At 44.7% G+C, this 25,499-nt stretch overlaps 1 protein-coding gene across 2 annotated transcripts in view; it reads right to left on the reverse strand.

Moving 5' to 3' along the window:
* ITGAL (integrin subunit alpha L) overlaps positions 1 to 25,499 on the reverse strand; it is an 84,229-nt gene that overhangs the window by 52,788 nt on the left and 5,942 nt on the right. The window contains exons 3-6 of one of the 2 annotated variants that reach the window (XM_075178730.1): positions 20,016 to 20,098; positions 16,430 to 16,494; positions 12,630 to 12,744; positions 5,060 to 5,190 (exon numbers count right to left, since the gene is read on the reverse strand). In XM_075178730.1, coding sequence (XP_075034831.1) covers positions 5,060 to 5,190; positions 12,630 to 12,744; positions 16,430 to 16,494; positions 20,016 to 20,098 — 394 coding nt within the window. Of the gene's footprint in view, positions 1 to 5,059; positions 5,191 to 6,444; positions 6,509 to 12,629; positions 12,745 to 16,429; positions 16,495 to 20,015; positions 20,099 to 25,499 lie in introns of those variants that run through there. The other variant, XM_075178732.1, reaches the window with a different exon arrangement.

The following is a 25,499-nucleotide window of genomic DNA, read 5'->3' on the forward strand; positions in this document are numbered from 1 at the left end:
TTATATGCCCTCTCTTTTATCTCATGGAGATTGAATTAGTAGCTATCCTGTCTGCAAGTTTAAAATTGTGTTACCTTCAAATTTAGAGAACATATTATATCCTGATGATAATCATTGAATATAATATCTCAGTCGTTGTGGTGCCAGCTATGATCAGTGGGCTGGGCTACCCCTTGCCAACATGTGTTAGAAAGAGTATATAAAGAGCTATGTTTTACCATGTAACATATTAATCCAGCTGTAACTTCTGGAGATCACTAGTACCAAAAACTGGTGTAACTGTCCTAGGACACTGGAGCTAATAAACATCACTGCTTCATGATCCCGCTCTTACGACTACTTTCCTGCTTTAAATCCTGTGACCACTGATTAGACCAATCTAATCCATTATTCGGCTGTTCTGAGGCTGGGACCCGGCGTCCAGTACCACCACTACCTGCAGCTCTGACCACTGTGATAGGCCAGGGGGGAACCATCCACAGCACCCTGATCTGACAAGAGGTCAGGGTACCAGCCCAGGTGTACCAGCAAGGGGGTACACTAGCAGCGAGAGTTACCCAGAAGGAAGCAAGTTCTATGTGCTGGTGAAAGAGCTTAGTGGTTTATAGGGGCGCAATTTGGATAAAGAAAGGGGGCGATGGCAAGGCAAAACCAGCCGGTCCCAGCAGCATGACAGGGGGGACATAAGAGGTCCATACTGTCACAATCTACCATCCCTGATCCTAGGCTTCTTGAGAATCGACAGGGCAGTCTGAGGGGGTTTATCATTCCAAATTGAATTTAAGGAAGAGGGATAGCAATTTTATAAAGGTTGAGTTATGGACCTTAACTGGTAAGGTCTGTAAAAGGTATAGTAATTTTGAAGTAAGAGACATTTTTATCACAATTATTCTCCCCAGTCATAAGATCATACACTTTTCACCATATAGTAATGTCAGATTTTATTTGAGCAAGCAATAGAAGAAAGTTCTCCTGGTAAAGATAATCATAAGAAGGAGTGATGTATATTCCTAAATATTTAATTTTTCTGTGGCGCCACTTATGGGGTGTTTTTGTTTTTTTTGCAGCTTCGCAGATAGATCATGACAGAGGAGATCATGTCTATCCTAGGCCCTTTACATCTTTATTTAAGGCCCATCTTGTGCGACACTTGGAGAGTCAAGAAGCTTACAACTAGAGAATACACCTTTTATTCTAATAGTCATAACTCTTGCTCACAATTTTGCCTAAGAACACAGCCATGAATAAAGAATGGTACCAAAACATCCTCCAAGAGCAACTTCTCCCAACCATCCAAGAGCAGATTGGTGATGAACAATGCCTTTTCCAGCATAATGGAGCACCTTGCCATAAGGCAAAAGTGATAACTAAGTGGCTCGGGGATCAAAACATCAAGATTTTGAGTTCAGGGCCAGGAAACTCTCCAGACCTTAATCCCATTGAGAACTTGTGGTCAATCCTCAAAAGGTGGGTGGACAAACAAAAACCCACAAATTCTCATGGAACTGCAAAATTTCGGCTTTCTTTCCGGATATAAAGTAAATAAGTCCAAATCAGAAGCGCTTGCGCTACATCTTTCACCTCACATAAAGAAAGTCTTAGAGCTTAATTTTGAGTTTCAATGGCGGCCCAAAGCAATCCGATATCTGGGAGTCTATATAACAAGCTCCTACGAAACTCTGTTTCAGGCTTATTTCCCCCCTTTGTTGTCTACAATAAAAACACAACTTATCGACCTGGGGTTCTCTTTACATCTCGTGGTTCGGAAGGATCAATGCCATCAAAATGAGAGTCTTACCCAGACTTTTATATTTATTTCAGACTCTTTCTTGGGCTCTATTCAATCTATATGTGGTGTGTTTGTGTGGCAGGGCAAGAGGCCCAGACGTAGCAAACTTTGTCTAGCTAAATCTAAATATAATGCTGGTCTGGGTCTCCCCTTGTTTGACAAATATTACCAAGCTACACAATTGACTCGTCTCATTTCTTGGCTCTCGCCACTGGGAACTAAGAGGTGGGTGGATATTGAAGATTTGTTGTCTCGAGATATAGGAGTTCGCTTTTTACCTTGGATTTCTGGGAGTGTCAGACCAGCCTCAGCCCTTGTTACGCCCTCCATCCGTTTTACACTGGAGGTTTGGGACAAATTGAACAAAAAGTATACACTGGCCCCATACCCTTCGCCTCTCACCCAGCTGTGGAGACACCCTCATTTTCCACAGGGGTGCATCAATGCTATTGCTTACCCTTGGAGGAAAGCAGGATTAGACCGTTTTTTCCATTTGATGGGAGAGCATGCCCCACGCTCTTTCACAGACCTGTGCGAGAGACATGCACTTCCAAGCAACCTTTACTTTCACGATGTACAAATTAAAAGCTTTATTCAAGCCCAGACCCATTCATCTAGGTTGCGGTTGCAAACATCCTTTGAGAGACACTGTATTTATAGTCCGGGCCGCCGTGGCTATATATCAATCCTGTATAGTTCCCTCGTGTCCTCCTCATCTCCTTCTAAGGAACCGTTTGAGCAGGCTTGGGAACAGGATCTTGGGGTGATCCTAGACGAGGAGAGATGGTCGCTTATTCGTGAAAGAATCTCAAGGTCATCTATTAATACAGCTATCCGTGAAAACTCATACAAGGTCTACACCAGATGGTATATGGTCACTGAGAGGCTCCATTCTATCTTTCCCCAAGCTTCAAATTTATGTTGGCGTGATTGTGGGGCGGTGGGCTCTTTTCTTCATATTTGGTGGGATTGCCCTTTGGTGGCTAAATTCTGGGACGAAGTTATATCACTTGTTCGACAGTTACCTCAATTAATGTACCCAAGAATCCACTCTCGGTGCTTCTATACCAACCTATCAAGGGCATTACTAAAACATCAGATAAACTGATCCGACACATTTATAATGCAGCTAAGTTACAAATAGCTAGTGAATGGAAGAAGGCCTCACAACCTTCTAGAGAGGGAGTTATGAAGAGAACTTGGCACACGGCATCCATGGAATATGTGACTAGTCCCCTCCATGACAAAGTTCCCACGTTCCACAAAGTGTGGGATCCTTGGTACAGCTTTAACAACAGTACTATGCCGGGCCTCTCATAAGCCTAAGTTGCTTCTCTCTCCTTTTCTTTCTTCAATCTCTATAACTTTCTTTTTCCTATTCTCTTTGTTCCCTCTACCCGCCTCTCCCCCTCTGTCCCTCCCCCTTCCTTCCTTCCCCTCCCACCTCCCCAAAAAATAAAAAATCATAGCAGTGTGTTCTATCCGCTGGATATGTACAATGGTACAGGTTGCACCTTTGGTATTGGAAAAATTCTCTATTTCCATTGATCACTTTGCAGTAACTTGGTACCTGGATAATATGTATGACCTGTACTGTTGTGCTTTATACACATATCTGCTGTTATAAATAAAAAAAAAAAACTAAAAAAAAAACCCCCCCACAAATTCTGACATACTCCAAGCATTGATTAGGAACGAATGGGTGGCCATCTTCAGTATGTGGCCCAGAAGTTGATTGACAGCTGCCAGGGCAAATTAAAGAGATCTTCAAAAAGAAGGGTCAACACTGCAAATATTGACTGTTTGCATAAACTTAATGTAATTGTCAAAAAAGTCTTTGACACTTATGAAATGCTTGTAATGTTACTTCAGTATCCCATAGCAACATCTGACCAAACAGGTCTAAAAACACTGAAGCAGCAAACTTGTGAGAACCAATACTTGTGTCATTCTGAAAACTTTTTGGCCATGACTGTACATAAAACATACTTGCCAACTCTCCCAAAATGTCCGGGAGACTCTCGAATTGCGGGTAGGAATGCCGGCAGGGTGTGCGAGCCGACAGCGCAGGGCATGCCAAGCCGTGGAACGCATTCAGCTCCAGCACCTTCAGAAGTGCGCAGACGGATCTCCTCACAACGGGCTTGTTGGTGCTACGCTATCTGGACGCAGGTCAGAGTAGGAAACTGAGCCCAGGTAGATAAGATGTTATGTCCAGGATGCAGAGTCTACCGCAGTTGCGGGTACAAAAGGTAAAGGCCAGACCTAGTACATGCATCCACCATCGGGTCTCCCTGAAGCCGGCACCCATTAGAGATACATGTCTGCTCTCCAGAGGACGGGGGAAGCCAGGCTAGGCAACCAGTAAAGTTTTGTGGGAGGGGAACCCCAATGGGACCCATTTTATAAAGTGAAAGTTTGAAGCCCCGGAGAAATACGTCTGTCCAATATGGCTGTGTAGCGATTTTGAAGCATGGCAGAGAATGGAGAGATTGGAGGGTGGCAGAGTCGAGATGTTGGGGAGTGGGAGATTGTGGATATGTTGTAAATGCTGGTGGGGAGAGAGAATTGAGATGTTGAGAGTGGACATGTTGGGAGGAAGAGGGTTCAAATATTGGAGAGTGGAGATGTTGGAGGATAGCAGAGGATGGAGATGTTGAGGGTGACATATGGTGAAGGTATCGGAGAGTGGAGATGTATTAGTGTGGCAGAACATGGAGAGTTTATGAGATTAGAGATGATGAACAGAAGAGCAGAACAGAGTGGAGAGGTTGGAGGCTGGCAGAGGATGGAGATGTTGGGAATTGGATGGAGATGTTTATGGAAGGCAGATGGTGAAGGTCTGGAGACTGGAGAGTTTCAGTGCGGAGATAATGTTTATTAGTAGCATTACACCCCTCTTACAGGTACCATCCCCCTATTTGTAGCATTACACCCCTCGTACAGGTAGCATCCCCCTATTTGTAGCATTACACCCCTCTTACAGGTACCATCCCCCTTATTTGTAGCATTACACCCCTATTACAGGTACCATCCCCTTATTTGTAGCATTACACCTCTCTTACAGGTACCATCCCCTTTATTTGCAGCATTACACCTCTCTTACAGGTACCATCCCCCTTATTTGCAGCATTGCACCCCTCTTACAGGTACCATCCCCCTTATTTGTAGCATTACACCTCTCTTAGAGGTACCATCCCCCTTATTTGCAGCATTGCACCCCTCTTACAGGTACCATCCCCCTTATTTGTAGCATTACACCCCTCTTACATGTACACTGGTGTCTTTCAGGCTCTGGATGGTATTGTGCAAGAATTGCCTTACGGAATTTAACTCAGAAATACCCACACTGCCGGAGACATCGAACAGGAAGCACAAGTCCACAATGGCTTTCTGGCAATCTGCGGAGAGAGAATATCAGGAAGGCTATTAGAGGGATGGACTGGTATCCTTCACATGTAGAGTGCTCCAGATATTGTTGAATAAAGGGTTTCTATCCCCATAATTATTAGGTCGACGTGAAATCTGGAACTGATACATTTCAGTGTCCGCAATTCCGTCCCATTTTGCTTCTCAAACAAGTCTTATCATCACCATACATAGACATTGTGCAAAGAACATGACACCAGCAAACCACGCCCCATTCACTCCGAGTGGAAGAAACATTCAGTCTCTAAGACCAGCGTTCATCCCTCCTCTGAGGATTCATGATCAGCCCACAAGGGAGCCTCTGGCTACAGCCTCTGTTTACAGATACTCTTCGAAGGAGTCACCAGACATGGTATGAACAGTTAATTCCACTCCACCCAACTATACAGCGGGTGATATACTGCTCTAGGTTCTTAAATCACATTAGTATATTAGGTTCCACATTCCTGGTGCAAGGGTCACACTTGGTATTGTAAGGCTTTGACTCATGCTCACTCACTCATTGTACACACAATAGACTATTGCACAAGAACACATGGATAGATTCTCTCATACAACATACACATAATGACACAACAGGAAGGTTTAATGGAATAAGCAGCCACTGGTTTATACTGTGACATTGGAGGGCAGCAGTCTAGTTTAGCATCGGATGCTGTTTACAGGGTGGGAAAACGGAAACCGCGTGTATTCTAGAGAAAGCCGCATTACAAGCGGACGCAGGTTTACTTATGTGGAGCGATGTGTGTTGACCGGCCAGGTGGCTGCCAATCTGCCAGAATCACTTGTTTTAGCACATTTAGTGCACGCTTCACTCTCTTAAGAAGTGCAGCCTTTGTGTGCGCTTACCAGCAGAAATCACCATTGCCCCTAATATGGATAATCAATGACTGTAAAATTGAATATTATGATGCGTAGGACGCATAAGAGTTAACAATATTCAGTGACAAATTACCTGGAATTTGCTTTTGCAGAAGTTAATAAAGTATCTATGCGGAAATTTATTATATCTAATGTTGTGATTTATTTAGAAATGTAATTCACCTGTTTTATGGGAAAAAGAGAAGTTGTGGTTGGACCTAAGTAAATACCAAATGGAGGTTGGATGGACCAATAGTTACAGTGATGCAATTGGCTAAAAGGCTTTAATGATGCATTTATCTACATATTCATTTTGTGGCTTAAGTTTATAAAAAAAACATGTGATCATAATGTTCTGTACGTACAAAATAAACTGAGCATATTCTGAAGAGTCTTGATCCATCTGAATTATTTCCATAACACCTCTGTCTCTGGTACTCTCCAGTGCACCTTAATCCAGTGACACTCCACCTGCATAGTGAATACATCTATTGTATGTGCAGTCATACAGCAACAGATCTATGTCCTGGTATATATTAAGCCTGGTTTTTACAAGAATGACAAAATAAACAGAAAAGGCTAGGAGATTCCTAACCTCATGGCTATTATGTCAAAGCAACTTCTGCCAAAACCAAATTCTACCAAAACCAACTTCTACCGAGACCAACTTCTACCGAGACCAGCTTCTACCGAGACCAGCTTCTACCGAGACCAGCTTCTACCGAGACCAGCTTCTACCGAGACCAGCTTCTACCGAGACCAGCTTCTACCGAGACCAGCTTCTACCGAGACCAGCTTCTACCGAGACCAGCTTCTACCGAGACCAGCTTCTACCGAGACCAGCTTCTACCGAGACCAGCTTCTACCGAGACCAGCTTCTACCAAAACCAACTTCGCCTTCTCACCAGCCACCTTCTGCATGACAACTCTATCAAACTATTTATTAACTCATCCAACTACATGTCTCACCAGAAAAAAAATAAAATAAACGTATCCTTACTCAGCACACATCTACACAAAAAGAAGGAGATAAAATCAGCCTCATTTCTCCACTCATGCCTTGGATGTATTCATTTGATACTTTCAAAGCTGGCATTACTATCACCCTACTTAAAGGAGATATACTGGAATCAGCAGCTCCTTTCCTCAAGTTCTCACTGCTCTTGTAGAAGTTTAGAATAGCCCTCGGTGCAGTATCCCGGCTGAGGCTACCTTATCAGGTTTTCGTCAAGGGTCCCGATCAGTAGTAGAATACACTACCAAACTCTACAGGTGGGTGGAGGGCACCCAGTGTACTGAAGCTGGTAATTATCATCAACTCTCCAAGCACTGAATTATTGTATTAAAGATAACCTTCATTATCTGATGTATTTCAAATGATGCTTTCAGGAAAAATGAAGGCAGTCCAGAACAGGTGCCATCACCTCATCAATGCCACGGGCTGACCATCAAGTTCCTGTCAAAGAGATTGCGGATTGAAGATGAACCTATGCAATCAGGAATAGTATGGGTAACCCTGACTATGGAAGAACGTCAACAAGAGGGACAAGTCTCTGTACTGTGCTAGTTCTGAACATTTTCTATGAGAATGGCCATTTTGGAAGAAATGCAGCAGTCCAAAGGAAAACACCTAGTTGCAGATACCATAGAGAGATAACATCAGGGTATTTGCAGATTTTGCCTTCTATGGATGAATAGTCTTTGATCCAATGCCATGGTACCCAAGTGTTACATCCCCTTGAGGCTCCTGCTTTCTGCAACTGAATGTATCCTTGAAGTACTTACTCCGGTGGACTCTGGGTCCATGGGTAACCTTATTGATGAAGAATTTGTCTCGTACATTCAGTCCCATGAACACCGTTTCCTTTTACCCCTAATTTTCTGGACTTAATAGAAAACTGCTATTTTTCAGAATTGGACTAGGTCACCAGGAAACATTAAGGCTGATTCTAGTGAAATCCCAATCACTCCAATCTTCCTCTGCATCACAGTTGCATGATGCTTCCATTGGACACGGAGGTCTGTAATTTTCTCTTCAAAGTACTGCAGAACATTTTGTTTTCATCAGCCGCTCCCCAGCTCTATGGTATCAATACCTATCACCATTGCTTCATCTCTACTTCCTCTGGCCTATCACAAGATGACAAGTTACTGCCTCGTAGTATCCATATTTGTCCTACTGATCCCTTGTCATCCCTTTTGCAAGAATATATTCGTATCGAGTCAGAATTTAGAATTCTAAAGGTTTATATTGATGTGAATTTACAGAAGGGGTTCATCAGACCTTCTACATCCTCTATATTCTTCATTAAAAGTAAGATGGTTGACAAAATCGATATCTGCTCTCTTTACTTCCAGAGCTGTTGGAGAGACTCAGAAATCAGATTCTACAACCTTGTGCGAGTTGAGCAGAGTGATAATAAGCAATGTCTTTAGGACCTGAAATGCGTTAGCTACTTTCCAGAATTGATCAGACATGGTATATTCATTTATATAAATAGCTTTTTATATTCCTCCAGTACCTTCAAGAACACATGTAAATGGTTCTGACCTAGCTCAGACAACAACCTAATATATTTTGATCAACAGTGGAATTTCTGGGGCATTTTATTCCACCCAAAGGGTTACAATGAGTCTCACCAAGTCCCACCAAGACTGATGCTATTGATAAGTGTCAAACTCCCAAGGATAGCAAAGTGCAAAACATATTTTGGGCTGTTCTTATTATACCAGGTGCTTTATTCATAATCTCTCTTCCATCATATCTACACTCACTGTCTAGACAATATCTAATTTCCCCTGGTCTCTGGAGCCACAACAAGCTTTTGAAGCCCATAAAAAGGCATTTGCCTCTGCTCCAGTATTGGCTAATAATAGTCCTTACTGTCCACTTATATATTAGATGTAGACACTTCAAATGGAGCTGTGGAGCCGACTTATCACAAAACAGAGACCTAGAGGGATTAGCGAATAGCAAATGTGGCGCCATTGTTTACAAAGGCAATAAGATCACAACCAGAGAATTATAGACCTGTAAGCCTGATATCAATAGTGGGGAAACTACTGGAAGGTATATTAAGGGATTGTATACAGGATTACTTGGTGCACAATAAGATTATTAGAGGGAATTATTAGAGGGAATCAGCATGGATTTGTGAGGGAAAGGTCATGTCAGACTAATCTAATTAGTTTCTACAATGAAGTTAGTGGGAAGTTAGACCAGGGCAGCACATTAGATGTGGTCTACTTAGATTTTGCAAAGGCCATTGGTACAGAGCCACACAAGAGGTTGGTTTACAAAATAAGGGAACAGGGTTTTGGAAACAACATTTTCTAAATGATTAATAGTTTTAAGTGGAGTACCCCAATGTTCTGTGCTGGGACCACTCCATTTTAAAATATTTATTAATGACCTTGGTGATGGTTTAGAGAACAAAGTTTCCATTTTTGCAGATGACACCAAACTCTGTAAGGTAATAAAATCAGAGGAAGATGTAGCTTCTCTATAGAGGGACTTGAATAAACTGGAGGATTGGGCGGCCAAATGGAAGATGAAGTTTAACACAGATAAATGTAAGGTTATGCATTTAGGGATCAAAAACAAGAATGCAATCTATAAATTAAATGGAATTAATTTAGGAGAATCTATAATGGAAAAGGATTTGGGAGTGCTCGTAGACAGTAGACTTAGCAATAGTGCTCAATGTCAAGCAGCAGCTGCCAGGGCCAGTAAAGTATTGGCATGCATAAAAAGGGGCATAGATGCAAGGGAAGACAGTGTAATTTTACCACTATATAAGTCATTGGTAAGACCTCATCTTGAATATGCAGTACAGTTCTGGGCACCTCTCTATAAAAAATACATGTTAGTACTAGAAAGGGTTCAGAGAAGGATGACAAAACTGATAAAGGGTATGGAGTCATTAAGTTATGAGGAAAGGTTAGCCAGTTTAGGCATGTTTACTTTAGAAAAGAGGCGTCTAAGGGGAGATATGATTACTATGTACAAATACATTAAGGGTCAATACAAAGAACTTTCAAGGGAACTTTTTACTCCAATATGTTTAAGAAAGGGATAGACACACTTTTAGTGGAAAGTGTATCCAGGGTTATGACTGTTAATTAAAATGAAGGATAGTAGTAGATCCAGGGAGAATTAGGACTGCAATATTGGGTCAGGAGAGATTTTTCTCGATTGAAACAGATTGGCGGTTGGTTCATCTGAATCAAATTCAAAAATAAGAGAGATTCCAGGAGATCCAAATAGGTTGAACTTGATTGACTGATTTCAACCTCATCAACTATGTTACAGTGGTCTTTCCTCCTTGTGCCTTCTTTCAAAGAAAGATGCTTCCCACAGAAAGGAAATATAGAATAGGAGATAGAATTGTTGGGCTTGAAATGGGCTTTTAGGGAATGGCAGCACCTTTCAGAAGAGACTCAAGTAATCATTACACTGGCTCATTGTCAAGAACTTACCCGTCCTTGCTCCAGCGCTGCTGGCTTTCTGCATCGGAAGATTACTTCCAGGTATCGTCGGTCATGGGATCGCTAGTTCAAGGCGGATAGTTTGAAACTGCTGCATTACTTAAACCTCACTCTGACACTCGGTGAGTGTCAGAGCAACTTGTATGCTTCCGGTTTCCTGATTCCTCATGGATCTCTGTGACTCCTCAGTGCTTGATCTGATTCCTGTGTACCAGTTTGCTTGTGTGACCATTCCTATTCCTCCTGCGCTTAGTGTACCGACCCGGCTTGCTGACTCTCTTCTATTGTTATGTAATGCCCCTGACCGGGCTAATTTGACTTGGTTTCTGTCTCCTGTTTTGTACCTCTGCCGCCTGTCTGTTTACCGAACCTGGAAATTCCTCACGCTAAGACTGCCTGCTAATTCTGTACTGCGAGAGGTCATTTGTATACCAGTCCCGTCTGACCAATTACATTCCTACCTGCTCAACCTCTCCGCAAGTGCTACATCATGCAGCGGACCAGAGGACCGCTACCAGCGGTTCCCGGCAGCTAAGCCCATCCCACCTTGCGGCGTTTTTTGGTGAATACCGAGGAGTTCGTTAGACTCTGCACCTCTGGTAAGCTACCGTTAATCGTGGTTTTCCGTTACACTCATTTGGTGGCAGCGGTGGGATTACTCAATCCAAAACACAAGAGAAGATAGTCCGGTAGCCTTGGGTCCAGATGATAGGTAGGTGTGGAAATACCTTATCAAATGACTGAAGGCATACCTAGAGTATGGGGTTTCGGTCACAGCCATTTGCTGTGCTTTGATGGAGGTACTGGCAGTACATCGGCTCTGGGAACTCCTTGGGTGTTAAGCAGGCATGCATTTTCACCTATGGTGATCAAGAAGTGGGTGTTGTCATTGTTGGAGATGGAGGCCTATGTCACATAATGTAGTCCATGGACAGTTACTGCCATTCTGGTTTCTAGTCATTTCTGCATTGACTGTAGATGGTTTAGCAAGGTGACAGATGCTTATACCATGCAGAGGGTCAATAAAACTGTTAGGCCAGCTATGTTTCTATGAGCTATGAGTTGTACAAGTGGTTCAGGCAAATCTCCATAACCCAATGAGGCACAGAAGCAGTTGGCCTTCAGCAACCTGTCCACGATTAAAGCCTGGGCCTGAAAACCTACTTCTTCTAAAGCACAAACGGTCCCTGTGACAGGATGGGCTTACTCTGCTCTCCTTCTTGATACTACACAGTTTACCTGGGGCTTATTTCCACCAGTAATCTGCCACTACTGCCCACTCCTACTGGTGTCATCTACCACCAGACACTCAGCCTGCCCTACGTCTCCTGGGTCCATAGAAAGCCCCTCCTACAGTCACTGCCTTGAGGCTGCCGGTGGGGATGACTGCACGGCATCTACTTGCCACCGGTGTACTCAGTGGCTGCCAGCCTGGGACAATCATGGATCAGGGAGCAACCTGGCACAGTGAATGGGAACCAGACTGACCATGTAACGCCAGCAAAGTAGGACCATTTTATTTAATATTTATACATTTCTACATTTATTAAACATTCAATACCAGGCACAATTTAAAATACATTTACACTCGCGGTGCATATCTCTGTGACATAACTTTTTTCGGCGCTGCACGACGGCAACTAACTGGTGCGCAGCACTAGACATTTAATATACTTATTTAATATACATTTTTAAATCCATTTTCTTTGACACCCTCAGCACCTAGGACCAGGGTTTATCCCATTCACCACTGCAGTGTTGGTCATTAATTCTTAAAGAGCTCCGCTGGCCATTTTATAAGCACATGGGGCATTGGAGGACGACTTGACCACAGTCCCAGGATCATGGCAGTGCTGATGGACTATCTCTGTAGAAGGGGCCGTACATAGCACCCCATCCAAGGGTTCCCTACATGGACCCAACCTGAAGCTCAGTAATGATCCCCATTATGTCCTTATTATTATTATATATCTCTCTTTGTACATACATTATGTCTGCTCTCAGGGGGACGTGCGGAGGGCTTCCAGTGACCAGCGAGGGAATTCCTTCCCATACTTCTCACCTTGATATCCTGCTTTCAGCTTCTCAGATGGGGCCAGGCTGGAGCCCAGGGTGTAGCAGGCACCATTCATGTAGAGCGTACTGTCACAGTCATGAGGTAAGTCAGCACCACATACCTGGTGGGAAACAGAGGATATAAGATAAGCACATGGCCGATCACACGTGAACGGAAGGAACATCCATGTCTACAGATGTTTCTATTTCATCTCATTATGTTTTATATATATTTATAATTTATACATTTATTAATAACTGTACGGGCAATATTCTCTGCTTTGTGTCTTCAGAATTACATTCTTATATTGTGTACACATAGGGTAATACTACTAACACTGTCACATCTCTACGGTACGGTGGTGTGAGTGAGACACCCTGATGTACGCCCGGTACAAAGGCTCCAGGTTACGCTGACAGTCGTGGTCACAGGACAATGTTACGCTGACAGTCGGGGTCACAGAACAATGTTACGCTGACAGTCGGGGGTCACAGAACAATGTTACGCTGACAGTCGGGGGTCACAGAACAATGTTACGCTGACAGTCGGGGGTCACAGAACAATGTTACGCTGACAGTCGGGGGTCACAGAACAATGTTACGCTGACAGTCGGGTTCACAGAACAATGTTACGCTGACAGTCGGGGGTCACAGAACAATGTTACGCTGACAGTCGGGGTCACAGAACAATGTTACGCTGACAGTCGGGGTCACAGAACAATGTTACGCTGACAGTCGGGGTCACAGAACAATGTTACGCTGACAGTCGGGGTCACAGAACAATGTTACGCTGACAGTCGGGGTCACAGAACAATGTTACGCTGACAGTCGGGTTCACAGAACAATGTTACGCTGACAGTCGGGACTCAGAACAATGTTACGCTGACAGTCGGGACTCAGAACAATGTTACGCTGACAGTCGGGACTCAGAACAATGTTACGCTGACAGTCGGGACTCAGAACAATGTTACGCTGACAGTCGGGACTCAGAACAATGTTACGCTGACAGTCGGGACTCAGAACAATGTTACGCTGACAGTCGGGACTCAGAACAATGTTACGCTGACAGTCGGGACTCAGAACAATGTTACGCTGACAGTCGGGACTCAGAACAATGTTACGCTGACAGTCGGGACTCAGAACAATGTTACGCTGACAGTCGGGACTCAGAACAATGTTACGCTGACAGTCGGGACTCAGAACAATGTTACGCTGACAGTCGGGACTCAGAACAATGTTACGCTGACAGTCGGGACTCAGAACAATGTTACGCTGACAGTCGGGACTCAGAACAATGTTACGCTGACAGTCGGGACTCAGAACAATGTTACGCTGACAGTCGGGACTCAGAACAATGTTACGCTGACAGTCGGGACTCAGAACAATGTTACGCTGACAGTCGGGACTCAGAACAATGTTACGCTGACAGTCGGGACTCAGAACAATGTTACGCTGACAGTCGGGACTCAGAACAATGTTACGCTGACAGTCGGGACTCAGAACAATGTTACGCTGACAGTCGGGACTCAGAACAATGTTACGCTGACAGTCGGGACTCAGAACAATGTTACGCTGACAGTCGGGACTCAGAACAATGTTACGCTGACAGTCGGGACTCAGAACAATGTTACGCTGACAGTCGGGACTCAGAACAATGTTACGCTGACAGTCGGGACTCAGAACAATGTTACGCTGACAGTCGGGACTCAGAACAATGTTACGCTGACAGTCGGGACTCAGAACAATGTTACGCTGACAGTCGGGACTCAGAACAATGTTACGCTGACAGTCGGGACTCAGAACAATGTTACGCTGACAGTCGGGACTCAGAACAATGTTACGCTGACAGTCGGGACTCAGAACAATGTTACGCTGACAGTCGGGGTCACAAAACAAATATGTCCGCAGAAAGTCGGAGTCATAGGACAATGTTACACTGACAGTTGGGACTCAGAACAATGTTATGCCGACAGTCGGGGTCACAGAACAATGTTACGCTGACAGTCGGGACTCAGAACAATGTTACGCTGACAGTTGGGGTCACAGAACAATGTTACGCAGAAAGTCGGAGTCATAGGACAATGTTACACTGACAGTCGGGGTCTTAGAACAATGTTACACTGACAGTTGGGGTCATAGGACAATGTTACGCAGAAAGTCGGAGTCATAGGACAATGTTACACTGACAGTTGGGACTCAGAACAATGTTACACTGACAGTCGGGGTCACAGAACAATGTTACGCCGACAGTCGGGGTCACAGAACAATGTTACGCTGACAGTCGGGGTCACAGAACAATGTTACTATGACAGTCTGGGTCACAGAACAATGTTACGCTGACAGTCAGGACTCAGAACAATGTTACGCGGACAGTCGGGGTCTCAGAACAATGTTTAGCAGACAGTTGGGGTCATAGGACAATGTTACACTGACAGTCGGGGTCATAGGATAATGTTACGCAGAAAGTCGGGGTCATAGGACAATGTTACACTGACAGTCGGGGTCTTAGAACAATGTTACACTGACAGTCGTGGTCACAGAAAAATGTTACGCGGACAGTCGGGGTCTCAGAACAATGTTTAGCAGACAGTCGGGGTCATAGGACAATGTTACACTGACAGTTGGTGTCATAGGACAATGTTACGCAGAAAGTCGGAGTCATAGGACAATGTTGCACTGACAGTTGGGACTCAAAACAATGTTACACTGACAGTCGGGGTCACAGAACAATGTTACGCCGACAGTCGGGGTCACAGAACAATGTTACACTGACAGTCGGGGTCACAGAACAATGTTACGCTGACAGTCGGGACTCAGAACAATGTTACGCTGACAGTTGGGGTCACAGAACAATGTTACGCTGACAGTCGTGGTCACAGAACAATGTTACGCTGACAGTCGGGGTCACAGAGAAAATGTTACGCTGACAGTCGGGGTCACAGAGAAAATGTTACGCTGACAGTTGGGGTCACAGAACAATGTTACGCTGACAGTTGGGGTCACAGAACAATGTTACGCTGACAGTCGGGGTTACTAAACAATGTTACGCTGACAGTTAGGGTCACAGAACAATGTTACGCAGAAAGTCGGAGTCATAGGACAATGTTACACTGACAGTCGGGGTCTTAGAACAATGTTACACTGACAGTCGTGGTCACAGAAAAATGTTACGCGGACAGTCGGGGTCTCAGAACAATGTTTAGCAGACAGTCGGGGTCATAGGACAATGTTACACTGACAGTCGGGGTCATAGGATAATGTTACGCAGAAAGTCGGGGTCATAGGACAATGTTACGCAGAAAGTCGGGGTCATTGGACAATGTTACGCAGAAAGTCGGAGTCATAGGACAATGTTACACTGACAGTTGGGGTCACAGAACAATGTTACGCTGACAGTCGGGGTCACAGAACAATGTTACGCTGACAGTCGGGGTCACAGAACAATGTTACGCTGACAGTCGTGGTCACAGAACAATGTTACGCTGACAGTCGTGGTCACAGAACAATGTTACGCTGACAGTCGGAGTCATAGGACAATGTTACACTGACAGTCGTGGTCACAGAACAATGTTACGCGGACAGTCGGGGTCTCAGAACAATGTTTAGCAGACAGTTGGGGTCATAGGACAATGTTACACTGACAGTCGGGGTCATAGGATAATGTTACGCAGAAAGTTGGAGTCATAGGACAATGTTACACTGACAGTCGGGGTCTTAGAACAATGTTACACTGACAGTTGTGGTCACAGAACAATGTTACGCTGACAGGATCTGTACAATACTCCTCTTATATCACCATATACTCACAATACAATTTCCCGAGTTCTGATCAACTTCCAGAGTGAGGCCGATATGAGCCGTATCACTGTTGTCTAAGTGAAAAGAAAGTGACAGATTGTATCAGCACATGGAAACACACCATGACATATAATAACAGCTACGGGAACACACAGACACACACAAACACACACAGTCACACAGAGTAACACAAATACATACTCACAGAGAGGGACACACAAACACAGTAGGACACATCGACACACACACAGAGGAACGCACAGTCACACACAGAGGAACGCACAGTCACACACAGATGAACGCACAGTCACACACAGGGACACACACAGGCACGCACATAGGAGCGCATAGTAACACACAGAGGAACGCACAGTCACACACAGAGGAACGCACAGTCACACACAGAGGAACGCACAGTCACACACAGTCACACACAGAGGAACGCACAGTCACACACAGAGGAACACACAGTCACACACAGAGGAACACACAGTCACACAGAGGAACACAAATACATACTCACAGAGAGGGACACACAAACACAGTAGGACACATCGACACACACACAGAGGAACACACAGTCACACATAGAGGAACACACAGTCACACACAGAGGAACACACACAGTCACACACAGAGGAACACACAGTCACACACAGAGGAACACACAGTCACACACAGAGGAACGCACAGTCACACAGAGTAACACAAATACATACTCACAGAGAGGGACACACAAACACAGTAGGACACATCGACACACACACAGAGAAATGCACAGTCACACACAGAGGAACGCACAGTCACACACAGAGGAACACACACAGTCACACACAGGGACACACACAGAGGAACACACAGGGACACACACAGGCACCCACATAGGAGCGCATAGTAACACACACAGCCAAACACACCGGTGGTAGTCAGCATATCGACACCGACTACACAAACAACACTTACCCCGACATCTTAAATCCGTACGGCTACTTCCCGACGAGGATCCATGACGACTCTTCTGTGAAGCGACTTCAGCCAATCACGATGAAGGAAGACGCCAGTGGGACTTCATGACTTTAGTGAGATAGACGACGGTGTTAACGCTGCTCTTAAGGGGGTAATGTAAGTATGCGACTATGTACACTGTACTTTAGAAAGAGTTATACAGTGTCCCGCCGGCGTCTTCCTTCATCACGATTGGCTGAAGTCGCTTCACAGAAGAGTCGTCATGGATCCTCGTCGGGAAGAAACCTTCCGGATTGAAGATGTTGGGGTAAGTGTTGTCGGTGTAGTCAGCATCGTTAAGCCATACCCCACCCAAACACAGGAACACACAGCTACACAGAGGAACACACAGCCACACACACACATACACACACACACACACACACACACACAGCCACACCGAGGAACACACAGGAACACACACACACAACCACACTGAGGAACACACAGCCACACACATACAGCCACACCGAGGAACACACAGGAACACACACACACACAGCCACACAGAGGAACACACAGGAACACACACACACCCAAACACCCACCCACACAGAGGAACACACAGCCACACAGAGGAACACACAGCCACACACACACAGAGGAACACACACACAACCACACTGAGGAACACACACACACACATACAGCCACACCGAGGAACACACAGGAACACACACACACATACACCCAAACACCCACCCACACAGAGGAACACACAGCCACACAGAGGAACACACAGCCACACCCACACAGGAACACACAGGAACACACACATACAGCGGAACACACAGGAACACACACACACACACACACACACACACACAGCCACACACACACCCACAAAGAGGAACACACAGGAACACACACACACACACAGCCACACAGAGGAACACACAGGAACACACACACACATACACCCAAACGCCCACCCACACAGAGGAACACACAGCCACACAGAGGAACACACAGCCACACAGAGGAACACACAGCCACACCCACACAAAGGGACACAGAGGAACACACACACACACACACACACACACACACACACACACACACACAGAGGAACACACAGCCACACACACACCCACACAGAGGAACACACAGCCACACACACACCCACACAGGAACACACACACACACAGCCACACAGAGGAACACACATACACACAGTCACACACACACACACACACAATGTACCATTTTCAGTGGTGGAGATTACTCATACAAGCAGCAACTTAAAATAAATCATAGTAGTCTATTTGGCTGACAATTCATAACTATTATGAGAGAGGGAGGTTGGGAGGGAGAGAGAAAGAGAGTCTGAGAGGAGAGAGTCCTGGGGGTAAATGTATCAAGCTGCGATTTTGAATTCCAGCGATTTTCTTGGCCAAGTTTAAAAACGCTGATTTATTAAATGGTGATTTGATGTAAAATTGCTGGATATGTTTCTTTTAAAATCGCTACAAATCGCGGTCCTGATTTCCCTCCACTCTAGTTATACTGTCAAATGTATGAACCTGCGATGTTACAAACTTGCCCGAGTTTGAATTCAAAAACACCAGATACAACTTGCTGCTTTCTATAGGTGAGATTGTCAAACACATCACTGTTATACTGCTGGGCACTGTTACTATAACAGGAGGCACTATGTAGGTCTAAATAAAGAATTTTTTTACGGGGGACCATTTATTTTAAAAGTAAATTAGTGGCCCAAATGTAATTATAGATTAAATGTAAGGGTTATTTATTTATTTTTTTAATTACAGTGGCTAAATATTTCATCACCAGTGGGGCAATAATTATATTTTCTTATATAGCAACGCTTTATATTTTCAGATGGGGTCAACTTTTAAAGTACAGACTTGTGATACTACAAGTGCTCATGTGCATGCTGACACTTGTAGTGCCACAAGTATGTACTTTTAATGGCGTCCCCATTAGGAAATTTTAAGTGTTGACATATCATAAAAATATAAATATTGCCCCACTGCAGATGAAATAAGCCACTATAATATAATAAAATAAAATGAAAATCCCTTCCATATAATTATTAATTTTAATTATTCATAAAATATTTTGTCTCATTGTTGCCTCCTGTTATAGTAACACTAACAGATAACTTAAACCACATGCTTTTATTTCTGCTCAATCTCGGGGGAGTTTTAGTCTCTGTTGAAACTCAGGTGAGTTTGTGTTTAATCAACGGCGAGTTTGACTACAACACGGGAGAGATAGCGGTTTTATAGTCGACACAAATCACTAGAGATTGGATTTTGGAAAGTCAAAATCGCTGGTTAATACATATGGTGATTTTGCACTTAAAGTCACCGGTTATCTCTCGCAATTTGTGCCAATTTTAAATCGCTTAAATAATTGCAGCTTGATACATTTACCCCCTGGAGAGAGATAAAGGAGAGAAGAGAAATGAGAGACGTGTCAGCAGGGAGAGGAGGTCGTGTGTCTGGGGGAGACTAAGGAGACAGGGCCAGGAAACAGATTTAGCTTCTTATCCTGTAAAGAGAACTAACGTTATAGAGAACAAGATTTAAATAAGTTCACAAAATGGGTTTGTGCGCCTGCTTACTCGGCAGCATGATGATGTCACATGTCCCACTGATGACATCACATGTGTGTAATATCCCGGATCCTGGAGCTCCAACTAAGACTCTATAAAGAGAAAAGAAGAGCATAGTGCAACTTGTCAATGGGTTCCTCTCACCTCACCTGAGGCCTCTTTAACACATTTAAATATCTTCTGAATCCTCCCACCCCAAATCCTCCAACTAACATCAGTGCACAGGATCTTGCTTCCTATTTCAAGGACAAAAATGATAAGAACAGACTTGAAATGGTATCTCCCTTGACAAGCAATCGGCTCAATTCCTTTGTAGCACCCTCTGACACTCTCTCATTTGATCCCACAAATGAAGAGGAAGTTTCTACTCTCTTCTCATCATCCTACTCTACCTCCTGTCCTCTTGATCCTATTCCCTCACAAATTGGTATGTCCCTGTCTCCTGTGCTTATTCCCCCTCTAACTAACATCTGTAATCTCTCTCTTTCTACTGGTATTTTTCCATCACTATTCAAGCATGCAGTGATTACTCCCATTTAAAAAAAACAGTATTCTGACCCTAACTCTCTCATAAATTACCGCCCCATCTCCCAGCTCCCGTGCCCCTCCAAGCTTCTCGAGAGAATTGCCTACACTCGCCTCACACACTTTCTTACAGCAAGCAACTTATTGGGTCCTCTTCAGTCAGACTTTCGCTCTCAACACCCCACAGAGACTGCGCTGAACAAAGTTGTCAATGATTTGATCACAGCAAAAAATAATAATCATTACTCTCTTCTAATTCTCCTGGATTTCTCTGCTGCATGTGACACTGTTGACCACTCTCTCCTCATACAAACGCTGCAATCCCTAGGTCTTGAAGACACTGTCCTATCCTGGTTCTCATCCTACCGATCTAATCGCTCTTTCAGTGTTAATTTCTCTGGATCCACCTCTGCTCCGCTTCCTCTATCAGTTGGAGTTCCACAAGGCTCAGTCCTAGGTCCTCTGCTATTCTCTATCTACACCACTTCTCTTGGAAAACTAATAAGCTCCTTTGGATTTCAGTATCATCTCTATGCGGATGATACACAAATTTATCTATCCTCTCCCGATCTTTCACCATCTGTGTTGTCTCGCGTTACTGACTGTCTTTCTGCCATTTCATCTCGGATGTCTTCTCGCCAACTCGAACTCAATCTTTCAAAAACTGAATTAATAATATTCCCACCCAACAACAGAAGCTTCCTGCCTGACATTTCTATTTCTGTTGATAACATGACCATTAATCCCTGCAAGCTTGTTGCCTAAGTGTTATAGTTGATTCACAACTGTCATTTATTCCCCACATCAACTCTATATCTAAATCATGTTACATACACCTAAAGAACATTTCCAGAATACGCACATATCTGACACAAGACACTGCAAAAACATTAATTCATGCACTCATCATCTCCCGCATCGACTATTGCAATTCCCTCCTTACTGGTCTTCCCAAAGTCAGACTTGAACCCCTACAATCTATTTTGCATTCAGCGGCTAGATTGATTTTCCTTACTAACCGTTTTTCCTCTACTGAGCCACTCTGTCAGTCTCTACATTGGCTGCCTGTATTTCAACGAATCCAATATAAAATTCTTCTACTAACATACAAGACCATCAACAAAATTGCACCGACATACATTTCCTCACTTGTCTCGAAATATCTCCCCACTCGACACCTCCGTTCTGCACAAGATCTACGTTTCTCCTCCACTCTCATCACATCCTCCCATTCTCGGTTACAGGATTTTTCCCGGGCTGCACCCACATTGTGGAATTCCCTCCCTCGCACAGTAAGACTTTCCTCTAGTCTTCAAACCTTCAAGCGTGCACTGAAAACCCACCTCTTCAGACAAGGTTATGATATTCCTCAACCACCATCTTAATTTCCCTAGGTTACCCTATTACCATCCTCTACACAGCTAACGCAAGACAACAACCCTCTGACCAACACTGCAACACACACACCCCACTCAATACTTTTACCTTTGCGTTCTAGCTGGTCCATTGTGCAGTATTGTTTTATCAATATTTGTTCCCAATTGTAAAGCGCTACGGAATTTGCTGGCGCTACATATATAAATAAATGTTGATGATGAAGCTCCAGACCCATAACCACAATGTGTCATATGAGTATCGCTGGCTGTTCTGCACTGTAGTTACATCATTTTACCTGGGACATCATATTTTATGTATGTTTCTTCATCACCTTTTATGCCCCCCTAATGTTAACTTGGTTCCACTCAGACACTGAGCCCTTGATTAGCAGGACGTAATGACTTTTACACCAGTGCTGAAGCTGCACCTCTTCAACCTTTCCACAGCTGATGACCCCATAGGTCAAAGAGAAAAACAAGACAGGAACAAGAGGACGTCCTGGGAGAACAAGGTGAGATCAGGGGACCAGGTAGATAGAACAAAACGAAGTTCGGGGTACAGAAAGACAAGAACAATGCCAGGTCATGGGAAAAGGTGAAAAGTATAAGCGACTGTCTGGGGAGCAGATCGATAGAACAAGGCAAGATCTGGGAAACAGAAAGACCAGAACAAGGAGAGGTTGTGGGAACAGGTAGAAAGTATACTGTGAGGTCCAGGGAACAGGTAGATAGAACAAGGCAAGATCTGGGGAACAGAAAGATCAGAACAAGAAGAGGTCGTGGGAACAGGTAGTAAGTATAATGTGAGGTCCGGGGAACAGGTAGATAGAACAAGGCAAGATCTGGGGAACAGAAAGATTAGAACAAGGAGAGGTCATGGGAATAGGTAGAAAGTATACTGTTAGGTACGGGGAACAGGTAGATGGTCAGGCGGCGGTAGGATAGGCGAGCTTGAAAAGGTGAGTTTTGAGTGAGCATTTGAAGGATTGTAGGTTGGGGGAGAGTCGAGTAAGGTGGGGTAGGGAGTTTCAGAGATTAGGGGCTGCACAGCAGAAGTCTTGGAGGCGAGCATGGGAGGAGGTAATGAGAGGTGAGTTTAGTCGGAGGTCAGAGGCGGAGTGGCCAGGTAGGTATGTACCTGGAGACAAGGTCAGAAATGTAAGGGGGAGAAGTGTTGGTAAGGGCTTTGTAAGTGAGGGTAAGGAGTTTGAACTGAATTCTGAAACAGATAGGGAGCCAATGAAGGGATTTACACAGAGGAGAAGTGGAAGAGGTGCGGTGGGAGAGGAAGATGAGCCTAGCCACAGCATTCTGTATGGATTGAAGGTCAGAAATGTGAGAGACAGGAAGGCCAGTGAGAAGGAGTTTGCAATAGTCGAGACAATAAAAATGAGGGAATGGACCAGGATTTTGGTTGCTTCCTGAGAGAGGAAGGGATGGATTTTCGTGATGTTATGGAGAAGTAAGTGGCAGGATTTGGTGAGGGACTGGATATATGGGGTAAAGCTGAAGACAGAGTCAAGGGTAATTAAAAGACAGCGGGCTTGTGTGACAGGAGAGAGAGTTATGTTATCAGCCGAAAGGGAAATATTTGCAGGGATAGCAACATTGGAAGGAGGAAAGATGTTGAGCTCATATTTGGAGGTGTTGAGTTTGAGGAAGCGCTGTAACATCCAGGTAGTTACAGCTGAGAAGCAGCTGGATACTTGCGATAGGAAGGCGGGAGAGAGGTCAGCAGAGGAAAGGTAGAGTCAGAAACAGACACTAAAGGAGTGGCCAGTGAGGTAGGAGACAAACGAGGAGAGAGCTATTTCATGAAGACCTAGGGAGTGAAGGGTGGTGAGAATAGAGTGATTGACAGAGTCAAAAGCAGCAAAATGGTCGAGGAGTACAAGAAGGGAGAAGTGACCGTTAGACTTAGCTGAGAGTAAGTCGTTTGTTGCTTTAGTGAGGGTTGTTACAGTGAGTGAAGGGGACAGAAGCCAGACTGGAGAGGGTCTAGAAGAGAGTGGGATGAGATGTTTGAAGACAAGTCATTGCATTTTAGAAGCAGAGATATGGGGCAATAGTTGGAAAGAGAGGATGGGTCAGGGGAGGGTTTCTTTAGAATAGGGGAGATGAGAGCATGATTGATTGCAGGTGGGAAGATGCCACTAGAGAGAGAGAGGTTAAAGAGGTGAGCAAGGTGATGGCAAGCTTTAGGAGAGAGGGAGCGGAGGTACTTGGATGGGTCAAGAGGACAGGTTGTAGAAGAAGAGGAAGAGAGAAGAGTAAGGATCTCAGACAGAGTTACAGGAGGGTAAAAGCAGAGGGTGGCAGAGTGAGTGATAGAGAGGATGGGATGGGAGAGGCCACTTGGGTGAGAACAGATATCATTGTGGATAAAGTCATTTTTGTCTTTGAAGTAGGTGGCAAAGTCGAGAGCGGTGATGATGGGGGGACAGTAGAGAATTAATGGTAGTGAATAGGTGTTGGGGGTTGTTGGACAGGGAAGAGATGAGCGATATGAAGTACGTTAATTTGCCAAATGAGAGGGCAGAATAGTAGGAGGAAATTTAAAGTGAATAAAATCAGCCACGGAGCAGGATTTCCTCCATTTGCATTCAGAGGATTGGGTAAGAGGAGAATGGCAGGGTTGGGGTTTAAATTGGCGGGGACGAAGTGGGATGGCTGAGGCTGCACTATCAAGGGCAATAGAAAGTGTAGAGCTGTAAAGAGAGTCGGGGCAGCACAGAGAACAAATGGGAGCGAGAAGGAGTTTGAGGGAGGACGCAGTGAGGATGGGGTCAATGCTGTTGAGGGGACACTGTGTGCTTTGGGTGGGGGAGGGGAATCAAGGGATAAAGAGAGGGTAAAAGGAAGGAGATTGTGGTCATAGAGGGGGAAGACACAATTGGAGCAGTTGGAGATGTCACAGAGATGGGAGAACACTAGGTCCAGGGAGTGACCATCACAGTGGATGGCGGAAGTTGTCCATTGGGAGAGGCCATAGGAGGAAGTGAGAGTTAGGAGTTTAGAGGCAGCCGTAGTAATAGGAGAGTCGGTATGGATGTTAAAATTTCCATTGATAATAGTAGAAAGATCAGAAGAAGAGGAAATGGGAAAGCCAGGCGGCAAAGTTGTCAAGAAATTTGGAGGAACGGCCAGTGGGATAGATAGATGACCGTAACGCGAAGGTGGAGAGGGGAGAAGAGGTGGATGGAGTGAACTTCAAAAGAGAAGGAGAGGGAGAGTTCCGGGGGAATAAAGCTGGGTGTAGCCATGAGACAGTGGGACACCTACACCACCACCTTGGCAGTCCCCAGGAAAGGAATAGTGGGAGAAACAAAGACCCTCGTGCGTGACTGCAGCGGGGGAAGTCGTATCAGAGGGGGAAGTCGACGTTTCTGTAAGAGCCAGGAGACCAAAGGAATGGGAGGAAGAGGTCATTAATGGGAGTGAGATTGTTGCAGACAGATCTTGTATTCCAGAGTGCACAGGACAGGGGAAGGTGAGTAAGAGGAGTGAGAGAATAAGGTTGGTGGGATTGGATGTTCGGGGAGACAGGGTGATATGTGGTGGAGGGGGGGAGCAACAGTGGATAAAGAGGATA

This window comes from Mixophyes fleayi, chromosome 7 (assembly GCF_038048845.1).
Source record: "Mixophyes fleayi isolate aMixFle1 chromosome 7, aMixFle1.hap1, whole genome shotgun sequence".
NCBI classification, from domain to species: domain Eukaryota; kingdom Metazoa; phylum Chordata; class Amphibia; order Anura; family Limnodynastidae; genus Mixophyes; species Mixophyes fleayi.